General features: G+C 40.3%; 1 protein-coding gene across 1 annotated transcript in view; it reads right to left on the bottom strand.

Annotated features, from left to right (window-relative positions):
- Positions 1–13,306, bottom strand: part of LOC124286702 (neuropeptide Y receptor type 5-like) — a 50,650-nt gene extending 37,344 nt beyond the window's left edge. Inside the window, exon 1 of the mRNA XM_046723122.1 lies at positions 12,211–13,306. Within this exon, the coding sequence (XP_046579078.1) occupies positions 12,211–13,008 (798 nt within the window). The 5' untranslated portion in view covers positions 13,009–13,306. The remainder of the gene's footprint in view (positions 1–12,210) is intronic.
- Positions 13,307–15,247: the final 1,941 nt, after the last annotated feature.

Here is a 15,247-nt window from a genome sequence, read left to right as displayed (position 1 = left end):
CACTGCAACGATGTAAAGAGAATGTTTTATTGCATGTATCATATTGATGAGGTACACTTGAAAACTTGACAAATGTAACATGCTCCATTGCAGAAAATGGGAGACACTGTTTCGTTGTTGTGTTTTTGCGTCAGAAAATAATTATAGTTAAGGCCAATGGACATTCTGATGGGGTGGTGATTTTTTCTTGTAAATAGTATTTCATTTATATATGTATTACAGATATGGAGCAATCCTACATTTTCTACTCATTCACATTGTAGATCTCAAATGAGCAACAGTAAACGTACGTCCTTAAGGAGAACGTCCATAATTTTACCAAGTTTACGATCCCTAATATATACATGTAAAAACCTGGGTTCCTGGGAGCAGAGTACACCATCTCCATTTATAGGTAATACTTTAGCCACAAACAACCTTCTTTCATTGCGGAAACGAGAAAATAAAAGCATTTTACAGTTCAGGCAGAAAATAGCAACATCTAAATAGTCCAGGTTTCGCGACGCGCGAACGGTCATGGACCGTGTTCAAAGCATTCCAAAATTGCTATAACATAAAGCCTTGTTGTAAATATCACAAGTCACAAAGATCAAGTTGGTCCTATTCATTTGAACAAAAGCGGCAAAACTCTTTCCATGGTCGTAAAAAATCTCATACCATTTTGAAGTTAGACATTTGTGACAGTGTGATACTACAAACATACAAATAACGTTCGCCCTAAATACCATAGGGCAATTTACAATAACAACTTTATGGTAATATACCAAACATTGTCAGTTACAGCTTGAGCTTGCACAGAATTCGTTTAAATACACGTACACATAAATGGCTACAAAAGTATACTGTTTATGAAAGAAAGACATTGTTAAAAAACAACAACTTTGATCATATGTGAAAAAATGTAATCATTTTCCTTAATCTACATTTTATTATTCATGTATTAGTTTGACATTTAATAATTGCTCATGGAGCGATCTATGTCTCAGGCATAAGCACACTACTTGTAGTCTCAGAGACAACGTTCATAGCAGGTAGCCCACGTCTTTTCTGTAATGGTATCAAACTCTGTAGGATTACAACTGCGCTACAACACTGAGATTTGTCCAATCCATTTGCAAAGCTGAAAATCAGATTTCATCAATCCACACTAAGCCTTTCTTTCTGATGTAATTAGTAAAACACTGCCATTAACCTGAACAAAGCGACTGTTTATGGTGAAGTTTAATGCGATCATAATGGACTCTTCAGCAGCCTTTGATAAGGGATTTTATTTGCGACTGCATCGTCTGTCCACTACCACGACATGCTTTTTTGTCACGACGGTGGGTACTTCGGATATGCTAAACATGCGCCGACATTTGTTTTGTACTTCCAGCACTACCGTCCTTTTAAAGGAAACATTATTACTGAAGAGGGATAATTAATTTGCACCCGCTACCTTCAACACTTGCAACACCAAGGACAACAGTACTGCTCATAACGTCATAAACATCTGCAGTATATGCGTTTTATGAAGTGTATTCATACGAGCTGCAGTCAAAGAAGCAAACAGTTAACTACAAATTATAAACACGTCATCCATTCATGACGGGAACACTGAAACAAAGGACATCACGATCCTTCAGAGTCAATGATAACATTGTCAAGTTTCCATTGATGCCAACAAGCTTGGTAATATCGCTGGTATCAAAATATCGGCAATTGTGATTATAATGTTTCCATGTACTTGCTTACACTTTGCTTTTCATGTCGATCGAACATACACCATGCTTGTAACAACGTTCATAAGTGTATATCAGACAATATTCACATGCATCAACTACACACACACGTGTGTTAGTCTTTGTGATTACATCGGAGTTCCTGTCAAGCTGTAGTAATACACCGGAAATAATTATGGTGTAGTTATCTGGAAATAGTGTGTTCGACTATCGTTATCCTTGTTTAAGTACTACTACAATATAAAAACTGCACTTGACTGGCGCCCTACATAACTAGCCTGTCCTTAGTTACTGGGCGTCGAGTGAGCAGCTATCTCAGTATGTACAAGGCGCGTTGGGGATCGCTGTTTAAGGTGTAGTGATTTAAGGCTGTATCACAGATACAGTCACGACCAGCGCGGGCTACTGAGGGACAGGATGACATAACTATGTGTGAATCAATCCCCCCCCCCCTCTTGTTGTTTCGTCGTCAATAATCTGACCATGCATCTTAAGCACTAGCGTACTCAACCGTGTGAACCGTAACAACTGGATGATGCAGTGCACATCGTGACTTCAGCCTGACGTCATCCCAACCTGGTTCTTTACTTCTACAAGAAACGAGGAATAGTGAAGGTGTTTGGTTACATGCTGCTATTGACGGCATGTGACAAACACCACTGTGTACGTGCAAACCTGCAAGCAGAAACCAGCACCCGTCACAAACATACCGATAAAGTATAACTAATGTATATTTACTCGTGCTAACATCAAGACGTGCACTCAGTAGCAGATGAAACTCGGAAGAAAATCTGATATTTGCGGAGCGGGCATTCTAATGTTTTTGTAAGATGTAGGATATCAATCATTTCAGACAGTGTACATGTTCTGTTCCTCGATGACACACGGTCAGCTAGGTCACACATGGTAACCGACTCCATTAACATTATACATACTGTGGACCAAAACTTCCAAATGTGACGGAAGGCTACTTCTTATATGAACGATAAATTTCAAGGGACGCGCTACTTCAGCTGGGGGTCGGGTGGTCTGGGGTGTCGCAATGAACTGTGCAGAACTCATCTATCATCTACAACACAAGGGTTATGATCCATGACATCATCGGTCAGAACCTTATCTGTGGTCGTTGAGACCCGCATCACCCTGGTCTTCATGCAGCACTAAACAGTCTCTGTCATGAAGGACTGTTCAACACAACCGTTATTCAGTTCACTCGTGTTTTTGTAATGATGAACGTCATATTTGACCGTAGAACTCAACTGACACAGCTTAATTAACACAATACACCGTTTGTGAAATACTACACATCTTTAGGTTCCGCGGACTGCATAAATCGACATCGGTTTGTATTTGCTCTGAGTATAACTCGATATATGTACTTGGTCCCAATGACGTTAACTTGCCGAAGTGGTAATAATGACGAATACCATGCTATGCTATGATGACAGTCTCACGATGTCAGTGGAAACAAACATCGTGATATAATTCTCTTATCAGAAAACAAAAACTTGACACGGCGGAATAGCAGATGTTAATGTTTACCAAAAATATATCTGCTTGAAAGTTTCCAGCCAGATACAGGAGCTAACTCATCTCATCATGGGCATGCCTTTCAGTATTGACCGAAGGACATGGCGACCGATTTGAAAGACACAACGCGCACTCACAGAAACATGGGCACATCGTTTTTGTATGTATCAAATATTCCTGTCTGCGTGGTTTACAGTATGCTATGCTAAACTCTTCAACTAAAAGATGCAATAGAGATGTCATAAAATAAATCAATAATTATAGATAGATTTCATTACAAACTGTTCCCCTTGATTTCGTATAGATTAACTTTTTGTCTGTGACATCTGTTATCGTGTACTCTACATATCGTTATCGCGAAGCTGCAAGAGCTGGCTAAACGTGTACTCTACATATCGGTATCGCGATGCTGCAAGAGCTGGCTAAACGTGTACTCTACATATCGTTATCGCGATGCTGCAAGAGCTGGCTAAACGTGTACTCTACATATCGTTATCGCGATGCTGCAAGAGCTTGCTAAACGTGTACTCTACATATCGGTATCGCGATGCTGCAAGAGCTGGCTAAACGTGTACTCTACATATCGGTATCGCGATGCTGCAAGAGCTGGCTAAACGTGTACTCTACATATCGTTATCGCGATGCTGCAAGAGCTGGCTAAACGTACCTTTTCATAATCTTGATTGTTTTACTTTTATGATAAATCATATCTCCATCGTCATGTTGCAGGAATAGATGCCACAGCAACACTAACAAATAACTGTTCTCACGACCGATTCTGTTGATTAATCGAGATACCACCGTGAACCCTGTTATATCTCATTAATGGGTTTAGTGTGTTACAGGTTCATAGAGCGTGAGCAATTACTGATAACATAATTATTGATAACACACTGATGCACAGTTAAACTAGATAAGTGCAATGATTTAACGAATGACTGTTGCAAACTTCAACCTTTCAACTTGAACCTTGGACAAACGGTGACGAGTCGTGTTGTTCTATAAATCAAATGCGCAAGAATGGCCAGTCGTATTAGTCGCCGCATTTCGCTATGCAGAGTTAAGCCACTATGGGACGCATATGATTTTGGGTTCGAATCTGGTTCGCCAAGACCATGTTTCCGGGTTTGTCATGTCTGTATAGGTGTTCCTGGATTTCACCTCAGTGGTGGACGTCTAAAACCTTCTCAACACTTAAGGTTGTTCTCCCACATTCATTAAAACTTCAAACGAATTAAATCTGTATTTGGAATGAAAAGCGTATAACGATATTGGCCTATCAACTCATATGAACATAACGAGCTATGCATAGATGTTTGTCTTCTTTAGGTGGCGCTGATCTCCCTGTTGGAAACGTCGAACCGGAAATGATTGACAAGCACGCGTTATTTATGAGAAAAACAATCTATGGATTTATGCCAAATTCCGCGAGTTTCTATGTCTACACCTCCGCTTTGCTGTAGAGTGATCAATTACCGGGATTCCTGTCTACTGGGACGTTTGATAGACAACAACAAGCAAGTGGTTGACATAATTTGTAAATAAATAGTGATAGCGTACGCTTCACTTGACTAATCAGGATGCGGTAAAGATACATCTCTGTTCCCAGCATTGCCTCGAGATTATGCGTTTCCTTGATGTGATGAGAGTGAGGTGAAACATCAACTCAGCAAACATTTGAAGTGATCATAAAGTGTTTGCCCTTTTTCTGGGGTCATGACTGCTTCTCAGTGATCTTCTCGTGTAATTTTCAAAGCTAGTTTACCTTGTACATCCCATGGAATCTGTTTCGTCAGATAATCGAGACGGGTTATCTCCGGTGCTGGCGTTCAATATTCAGATATGTACTGCGACTTACATCGGTGCCCCGAATCGGCCAGTGTCATTTATGGTTTCTCAATTAGGCATTATATCTAAAACAGTGTCTGAATATTCCAGACAGTTTTTAAGAGAGTCATTAACGCTACGTCGAACAGTATGACACTTGTTTATGACATGATAGTTTAATAGGGAAAAAGTCACCAGTGGTGCAGATCCAAAACTTAACGGGTCATAACTTGAACCAAAGTTGGATTCGAACCCACTATCATGGGATCCAAACATCTAATGGAACGTAACTCCAGGACGAGCGGACAAACAAACATTGTCCCTTTCTGAAGTGGGTCATACATTGATAACGTTACATTACTTGAGAGAAAAGAGAAGATAACACGTTTATCGGCCACTGAAGCTGTAGTGATATCGAACTTCACCTGCAGGTATACTCGCTAAGACGGTCATCTTTAGGAGACGTTAATTCGTCGACGATTGCAACGATTCGACAGTGTCTTATTTTATCTTAATCCTTTTACTTCATAGTATTAACACTCCAATGTTTGGAGGGAGTGAGTGAGTTGGATTTTAACGACCTTTTAAGTCGAAAGACAAAGCTTCAAGACAAAACAGGAACTAACCGGCATTCAAATCCAACAGTGACTGATTTCTGTTTGAGCAAAGGAAAGCAGATCTTAACAGCTCTCTCAGGCACCTTAGTCATATGGTTTGGAGTTTGGATAATTGAGATCTCCATATGAACAAAATCTACTGCTGTACAAGGAATGTATATGATATCGTATTTATGTGAAAATACCGTCTCGAGAGTGCTGTATAGTGCTTGCGAAATACATATCCTTCAATACGGTTATGTTTGGATATATATCTGTGTTAATGACATGACCTCGATAGTGTTGTGTAGTACTTGTGTGATACATATCAGTCAATACGGTTATGTTGTGATATATATCTGTGTTATTCACACGGGCTCGATAGTGTTGTATAGTACTTGTGTGATATATATCAGTCAATACGGTTATGTTTGGATATATATCTGTGTTAATGACACGACCTCGATAGTGTTGTGTAGTACTTGTGTGATACATATCAGTCAATACGGCTATGTTTGGATATATATCTGTGTTAATGACACGACCTCGATAGTGTTGTGTAGTACTTGTGTGATACATATCCTTCAATACGGTTATGTTTGAATCGGTATAAATGTTAATAACACGGTCGAAAGAATGTATCGGTGAAACACGAGCTCGCAAAGTAAATTATATGTGTGTTCCGACCTGTAATATACCTAGGATAATGCATGTGATTTGTCACAAAGTTATGTTATCAGGAGGAAATGTTATCCACCATCCCCATCCCACCATCCCCTTCCTGGCCAGAAGGCTAAAGCGAATCCCAGGAATGAAAATGATCCTATAATTCTATGCTTCGGCCATATATCAATCTGATTAGAGATTTATAGCTGTCTTCCATGTCTTGTTGAACGTATCTCTCTCTGTTTTCAATTAATATTCTTCAACAAGCGCATGAGATTCTTCCCCCCGTGGCACTGGTAACAGCCTGAGGCTATCCGCGCAGACTTTATCCCATCCTAGTAATAAGGTTACTTGTATACAAGACAACACGATTGGCGCCTACTGATGCTCTCGGCGCTCGCGAACTCCGACAGAACAAGGACCAATTACATCAACAGAGCCCGTCCTACAGAGCTTGCTATTACGGATGTAATCTCCTTATGCTGTAAGAATCACCAAACCTTCAGTCCAATACGTCCATGGGTTATGAGATTGGTCAGTTCCACTAAGTCACCTAATTTCAATGTAGCGGGTGAACTAGCTTGGCGTGAAGTAATGTGTCTGCTTATATGAAAACGGGTTCCACTACATGGGAAATATTGAAGTGGACGGTTTTGTCTCAAATAGACTGTTTACCAAGGGATGCAAACGAAAAGAAAATATTTGGTTGTCTACTCTCAAGCTCGGCTGGAAAAGGACAAACTGATATCGGAAGGCATCATGGAATCGGGGTATTCATGGCGTAAACGGATTACATGTACAGACGGGGTTAACTCGCAGCATATCACACGGCTGCGTGAAGCAGCGATGATTTATGACATTTAGTTACAATGTTTAGTGTTTTTCTACCTACTTCATCACGACACATGTCTTTAAGGTTGTTGGGTGCTCATAGAATACAGCGGCCCAATTACTTGTAGAATGTATTATTGTAAGAACATCTTGGTAGCAGATCTAAACGAAGATTGATGTTAATCTTACTTCTTCACCTAAAACTGTTCCTCGTCAGGTAGTTGCAAAGTGAGATGTTTATTAATACACACACGAATTGCGGCGATTCTTTTATTTCACCGGAATACATGTACCCCATAAGAATTGCGTTTTAACATTCAGTTAACGTTTGCCTTGAAAAACTGCTCTAGTCTACATAAAAGTGGCCTACTGTCAGGAACTATGAAGAGAAAAGACGTACGGTGTATTATGCATATAGATCGGTTTTAATGTTTTATCAGCAAAACATATACAAAAAATATGGTGAAATCCAAAACCTCATATCAAAATTCAGATAAAGTAACTGAATTATTTAGGAAGGGTATTTTCAGAGTAAGGAGTTCATACGTACATACACAAATACAACACACTGTTGTGTTCTAAATATTTAATTTTGCTTCTCATTGAGTCCCAGCGAGATTACTTTCTAAACCCCCGCAACCTATAAACCTTGACCCCAGGTCGATTGTTGTTAAATATTCATAAGGGTGCTATGTATGGAACATATCTGACATGCAACTGCCACTGAGGAATAGATGGTTAACGAGCAATCAGAGTCACAGTCATAGTAACAATGGAGCTAGAATAAGTAATCGGCGATCTGACCGTCAGCACTACAAGTCATACAGGAACTCTACAGATCTGGAGGTCCACTTACATAATATCCATGGAACCATAATCGATCTGAGGATTTATATATTAATTACGTCAATTACAATCTCCTCATTCTGCCTGAAAGTGACAACGACATGCCGAGTTTCGACAGATTGACAACAATAAATCTTTTTGCCTGTTGCAATACAGTGATATCGATATTCACTACATGGAGTTAGAATACATTTGTCGATTTGTATTCTGCTCTGATATCGCTCGAACCGTTGGTGTTGAGATAATGGATATATTGAATATTCGTCACAGGTGACATCTAGCCAGACACATCAAGCTGGCACAAGGTTAGACTAATGCTTAGTCTCTGAAATATATATAAGTTTGATAGTAACAAACAAGCCCATTTAAATTGAAAAGGAGCCCCAGGGAGACCAGAGATTCAGAACCTGAGGAAATCTCGACTTGCTTTATTTAGGGCTTTAGCACTGCAGAGAGGGCTAGATAGTAGGGAAAATTATGTGGTTCAGGGACTGTGAGACAGACTAACACAAGGTCAGTACACTGTAATCTTGGCCGAAGCGGTGTTAAGTCAAACTCCCTCCCTCCCTCACACACTCACCATTCCGAAATAGATGTCACAGAGTTGGCAGTTAAAGTAAATTCGTGTTTGATTGGAAAAGGCATTAGTCGCTATCAGTTTAAATAAATAGACTTCCCTGAATATGACCTTTTTACCTTTACTGCGTATATTGACGTCTTCGAAAACGAAAAACGCATTAGCGATCTAGTAGTGGTAATTTGATTACCTTAAATGTCGCCTTCACAACCCTGGGCAGTCGTAGACTCGAGGCTTCTGTGGCGATATGTATTATGAGCATAGGTCAGACTGGTCATAGGTCACGACCTTAGTGGATCCAAATATACATCAATATATGTGTCAGAAATATTTCATTTACCAGTGAAAACGTAATATTCCTTAGTACAATATCCTACCAGTCTTTGATGTATTTTAATCAGAAAGTATATTTTGAATGATAAGCTAAAGTACATCTACCGTCATTAATTTTAGAACATAATCGACGCGTGATAAGTATTAGTTAAGATCGTCATGTAAACGGGGCGGTGGGGTAGCCTAGTGGTTAAAGCGTTCGCTCGTCACGCCGAAGGCCCGGGTTCGATTCACCACATGAGTACAATATGTGAAGCCCATTTCTGGTGTCCCCCGCCGTGATGTTGCTGGAATATTGCTACGGCGGCGGCGTCAGTGAGTCAGTCATGTCAACAATATGTCGACGTCCGGGAACTATTTTGAGTGAGTGTGTGAACGAATGAGTTTGGTTTTGTGCCCAATGGAAAATATGTCGGCTATATACCCGCCTGTTGAAGACCAAACCAATCGGTACATATCATAGACATTAACCATTGAGATATGAAAATCACGAGCCGACAGTTAAAATGTTTCTAATGACCCCAAACTTTAATTCCTAAGGCAATGGGTGTTATAGTATATGCAAAGTAATGATCCTAAAAAATATAACAATTTAGACATAAAATCGCGATTCGTAGAAACGTGATTGTCGGTTCCGTGAGATATGGTATTGACCAAGGTCAGTAAGTAGAGGAATACGTATTAGTACCAGGAAGACGGTGGAAGTGTCTGGTTTGCCGTTACTTCGCAAAGGGTGTCAGCATGGCAATTAGTGCCGCTGAACCAGTCCGTACATTACTTGTAGTGTAAGGTAGATAGCACAGGACCCTTCACGACTGGCTGGTTTCATTACGATGGTACTTGAGATGTAGACTCAAAGAGATTTAGTTATCGATCATCATGGGGGTCCGGCAGTTGACTTACTGCATCGTGTATGTGTCATGCTAGTGGGTGATCTATGATCCAATCAAGGCCTGTATAGCGATCGGCGAAGTATCACAAAACCGCCAGTCGCCCCAGGTGATTTTGTCATGAAAGCTCGGTTTGTGTAAGTACATTAAATACATGGGGCGACACCATAACAAATATGGTCGGGCGCTCAAAGAACTTGTAAGTAAAATGTAATAATAACAGCATTAACGTAATACCACCTAGTTAGTGATGAGTTTGTGGGCTTCAACAACACTCTGTATTTCACGTACGTCACAACAAGGCGACTTAGACGCTAGGAAGCTGGTGCATGATGCTCGCAATCGGATCGGAATCGCAAATATAACAACGAGAAACGCCACTACCAGTGTACGGTACATCACCCAGCAACTGGATGAGGATGCTCCAAGAATCAACAAGATAACTATCTAACTGTTGTGCACCGACAAACCGGCTTTCGCATAGATCCATCAACTTTTAAGAAATAAAAATACACATAAATGCTAAATATGCATCCTGATTAAAAGTATTATTAAAACAAATTATATTATTAAAATGATTATATGGTATCGTAAGGTCTAATACTAACAGTTTGGGTTTACACCACTGTACAATATTCGCGGATATATAATATGTGTGAAAACCTTATAGCGTATTGTTCCCAACAACAAAATCACAGGATCTGTTATGAGCAGGACTCTCAACCAGCGGGATGCCAATGTTAAAGCTGTGTCGGACAGGCTATCAACAGGTGCCCTCATATAGTTTGTAAACATCAGCTGACAAGCAGGTCCATGTGTACATTCATGTCTCCGTGACGAACCGTATTCAGTGGCTTACACGCTGTCGATCAATGTGTAAGAGAATGTTCAGGCTGACGTGTATATTGTGCTGACAATAAGAAACCAGTAGGTCGGCAAATCCCGGACGTCAACACAGTATACCTGTTGCGTGCCTGTATGTCAAATTCCATGTGCCAGATGTCAGAATTACGGGACGCGGTTCACTGTGACAGTGGCATCCGTATATAGTTACACAGACACACAGGCATAATCTGAAATCCAGTCAAATCAAAGCAGTCAAGTGGAACATTGTTCTGGGCCATCCACTTAAATATGTCACAGCACAAGTGTACGTAACATATATCCTAAGATGACGTTAAATGGGAAGCCTGCTCAATGCCTGGTTGGCAATATCCATAATGTCGTATGCTTTGATCTTTTGCCTAGTCTGATTTTTTTATCAAATATTTTAAGAATATTTTACCAGTTCTGCTTGATGTTTACGATGGATAAAACAATTTCCTTTGCAAAAGCATACTTTATCAATGTGCAGGTTAAGTATAAACAAATATAATATGTCATCCGAATTTATGCGAAAGTATGTCTTAACCATGTTCCTTGTAACATATTGTGTTCGTACCTTTCTAAGCAGGTTTTACCTTTGTTCATTTTAACACATGCTTTTACATGACCCTGTGTGATATATTCATCATATCTTCACATTGGGTGTGTAACACAAAAACATGATGTATCTATGTTTCTATGGTACCATGGTGAATTGATATGCCTGTGAATGTATATAGTCACATTTCACTTCAGTTTCCTGTGTGGAAATGCTTTTTGTGTATATCCTTGGGGGCATGTTTTTTATGTATTTTAAAAGGGGCTATGTTTCATCCAAACGAGTCATAATTACCGCTTCAAAATGATCTAAGGAGGCTTCAATTAGTACATGTATGATGTAACATAGTTGTCAGGTTTCCCAGCGTTAAACACAGATCAGAGAGCAAGGGAACATGGCGTTTTATGGCTCCTTCTTTCTCGTTTTGAGGGTTTACTTTGGTGTGATATTTACCAGGGTGGTTTCGGGATCTATATCTCACAGCTTTATGTTTCCAATAAAAGTGACTTTGTATCAAAAGTGCTGTTAAACCCAAGGCAAGTGCAGTTGGGCACAACTTGATTTAATTCAGCACCAACGTGGTACCAAAGTAGGCATTAATGTGTGATGAATGGCCTGATAAATCAATCAGATGATTAGCTTTTAAACCTGCTGCAATCTAAATGGTCCCTAAATTCTTTCAAGGTAATCATGATTAGGTAATGTTTCACAAGAAAATTGAAGATAGTCTATGGGAAGAACGTAGACAGATAAAAGATTCCGAACATTAATTTGAATGTTATAAAATCCTGATGTTATCATTGGATAATCATTTAGGAACGTCAGTCTGGTTTAAGGAAAAAAACTGGTTCGACATTTTATGACAATAAATATTAACAATCCACCATGTTTGAAAGTATGATGCCAAGTAAATTGCTATTGAAAAACACACAAAGTGCACAGTATAGATTACACGTAAATCAACACTCACCTTTCTTTTGGTTCTTAACTGCTGTAGATCTCTAGCCTGATCGGCATTTCCAGGGGAGGTTCGTGTCCATAATAGAATTCCCACAATTGAATATGTCACAGAGAGTATGAAGAGAGGCATTATGTATGTGATAAAGAGCACAAACAATGTGAAAATCCTTCTAGACAAGGGACTCGTCCATGTTTCATCGCAAACAATTAAATGATAATCACCCACTCTCACATCATATGCCCTCCCCACAACCAGCTGAACGGACGAAAGCCCCATGGAGGATACCCATATTGTCACCAATACATATTTTGCCCGTGCACTGGTCAAGCGGGACTTAAGGGGAAACATGACGACCAGAAGCCTGTCTATACCTATTGCCATGTTTGTGAACACGCTTGCTGATACTGACAGGTGCTGCATGAACAGCACAACAGGACACATAGGCTTGGAGAACAGCCACGTCTTCAACATGACGGATGTAAAAGTAAATGGCATACAAAACAAGGCCATGATGAGATCAGCAACTGCAAGGTTGATGAGGAACGGCCGTATATCAGTGCGACATCGTCTACCTTTACAAAACACAAGAACAACGAGAAGATTTCCCATGATGGCAAGAATGGTTGTTAGTGAGTATAAAAATATTAATCCTATTTTCGAGTCCTCAGACAGAACCAAAAACGGAATGTCGGAGGCGGAATTATTCCCTGATGAGGAGTTTGTGTGGTTGTCCACCTGAGACAAAGTCGTGTCGGCCATCGGAGGTTTACATGGGACCTTTGAGCAGTTTCCCTCCCAACTTCCCATGCCCTCGAAGTGGAGATGGACAGAAGTGAGCGAGGAGTTATCATACCCCGCTCGACACCTTTTCCGGAAGTCCCATGGGGCTGTTGCAGATCCTTTTAATCCACAGTAATATCCTAAGTCGGGAAGAATCCTGCGAAGCGATCGTTCTCAAGAGCCAACCTGAACGGCGGGAAATAACCAAATGAAGCCCGCTCTCCTCTCCTATCGTCTGCTAAGTATTGGCAACGTGAAGCTATTGATTCTAACGGCCCGTGCCGCTCTCGTGCGCACGTGCAACAGAAATCAGCGATACGCGCAATCAAGAGTAGTCACCATCTCCCGAGAACACAGCCATTGTTCATGTTTCATATGTGCGTCATTCCACGTTTAAAATCAATAGCTATCACCTACACCTGTTGACATGCGGACAGGGGAAAGGCAGGGTTTTTTTCAGACTGGTCCATGTGTCGGGAATAGTCATCCGTGAACAAACACTCACACGTTTCCTTGATTGAAACTTCTGTAAGGAAATGCTGAAACAGTTGTCAGCACAATTCACTTCTCACAGACAACATTGAGGTTGACGTCAAAATGATCCTATTTATAGGAATCTACCTGTCACTTCTATATTGGTCATAATCTGAGACACAGTCAAGAAAGGATTTCCTCAAACATCCACGTTACAAATCACATCCACAGAGGTCGCGGACAGGCTATCGCAGTGGTACACTCGGTCTACCCTGGCGTGGCGACTCCTAAAGCGTTATATGGACACTGAATGTATTCTTCAGAATCGTTCCATTGTGTGCGATCTAGATGCTGTGATGGGTCAGTGAACGGTAGTGATTGTGTCGTTTTCTGTAGTGGCGGAGAACAGATTGGCGTAACTTATGTAGCAAGCAATGATTCGTTTGTATCTTTACGGTCGACTTGTCTTACTTGTTGTCGGACGAGAGAGGTGAGTTTATGGCGTCACTGTGCAGACGTTGAAGGGCTATTCAAACTGCCTGAAGTTGCAGAATGAGCTTTTTACAGATTTCGTACATAATCTGCAATTTATCATCTCTTCAAACACACGTACTCTAGTATGGTGATCTACCTTAAGTTGGTGGCAATCTATAGCTTGTGTTTATGTTGTATTGTCCAAATAGTGCTATTAGATAAACTTTACATGCTAGTTTTAGTTTTAACTGTGATAGTCTAGTTGTTTTACTTTCCTTTGACGACAGGTTTTATTATATCCACATATTTTTTATAAATGTCCAAATTGTTTTGGTCACGGTATGGCTGAAACATTGCCGATGTGACGTTAGATATTTACCCACTCACTCACACACTCGTTCATGTACATGATACGTCCTCTTCTCTGTCTCACACTCTTTCTTTCTATCTTTGTCCCTCTCTCTTACTCTCATTCTCTTCCTTTAATTTACTCTATCCCTCCGTTCAGCCTCTCTGCCCTCTCTATCCCTATCTCTCACTCTCCTTCCACTCACCCTCTCTCCTTCACTCTCTCTTTCTCTCTCTATTTCTCTCCACCCCCTCCCCTCTCTCATTCTATCTCTATCCCTCACTTTCTTCCTTCCCTCACTCCCTCTCGCTTTCTCTGTATTACCCAGTGTTCTCTTCCTGTCTCGTTGTACACAGGCTTGAGATCTAAATACGCCTGTTGTACCCCTCTCTAGAACACCAACGTATGTGTCTGCCGTTGTCTCATCAACAGGTGTATCGGTTGTTTTTACCATTCCAAGTTTTATTTTTTTCGCTAGCTTTTCGTATTTCACACAACAGCTTTACTAGAAGTACTAGCCCATCCGAGATCTAATTCATGGCGAAATGTTCTTATTCAAACATTGGTTATTTCTGCAAAATGATTAGCTAGCAAATTAAAGGATATATAAGAAGGACCGAAGTAAATCCGAAATCTGATATTCTTGTTGTTACACATGTTTCAGTTATAATCATAAAATATCCATATAGAAATACTCAAACAAAAACGTTTTATGCAAATGCTACTGATGGTGTTGATATATAAAATGAAAAAAACTAACAGCCGTAATGACGTTCAACTACATCAATAAGGAGCAAGCGAAAAATCATACATTAACTCTTCTCGTAAATTTATTAACACTTGGGTGTTTTATTTCTGTGCTATCAGCAACTACCACCGACTGTGGTATTATGTTACACACATTAAACTTGGGAGATGCAGACGAAGATACGGTGCTGATCAAAGTAAGCACTCAGATAACATGCTGAT

Source organism: Haliotis rubra, unplaced genomic scaffold (assembly GCF_003918875.1).
Source record: "Haliotis rubra isolate DU_JTF1 unplaced genomic scaffold, ASM391887v1 Scf39, whole genome shotgun sequence".
In the NCBI taxonomy this organism is placed as follows: Eukaryota; Metazoa; Mollusca; class Gastropoda; order Lepetellida; family Haliotidae; genus Haliotis; species Haliotis rubra.
The sequence above is the reverse complement of the archived record's forward strand: the minus strand, read 5'-3'. Positions and strand labels throughout refer to the sequence as shown.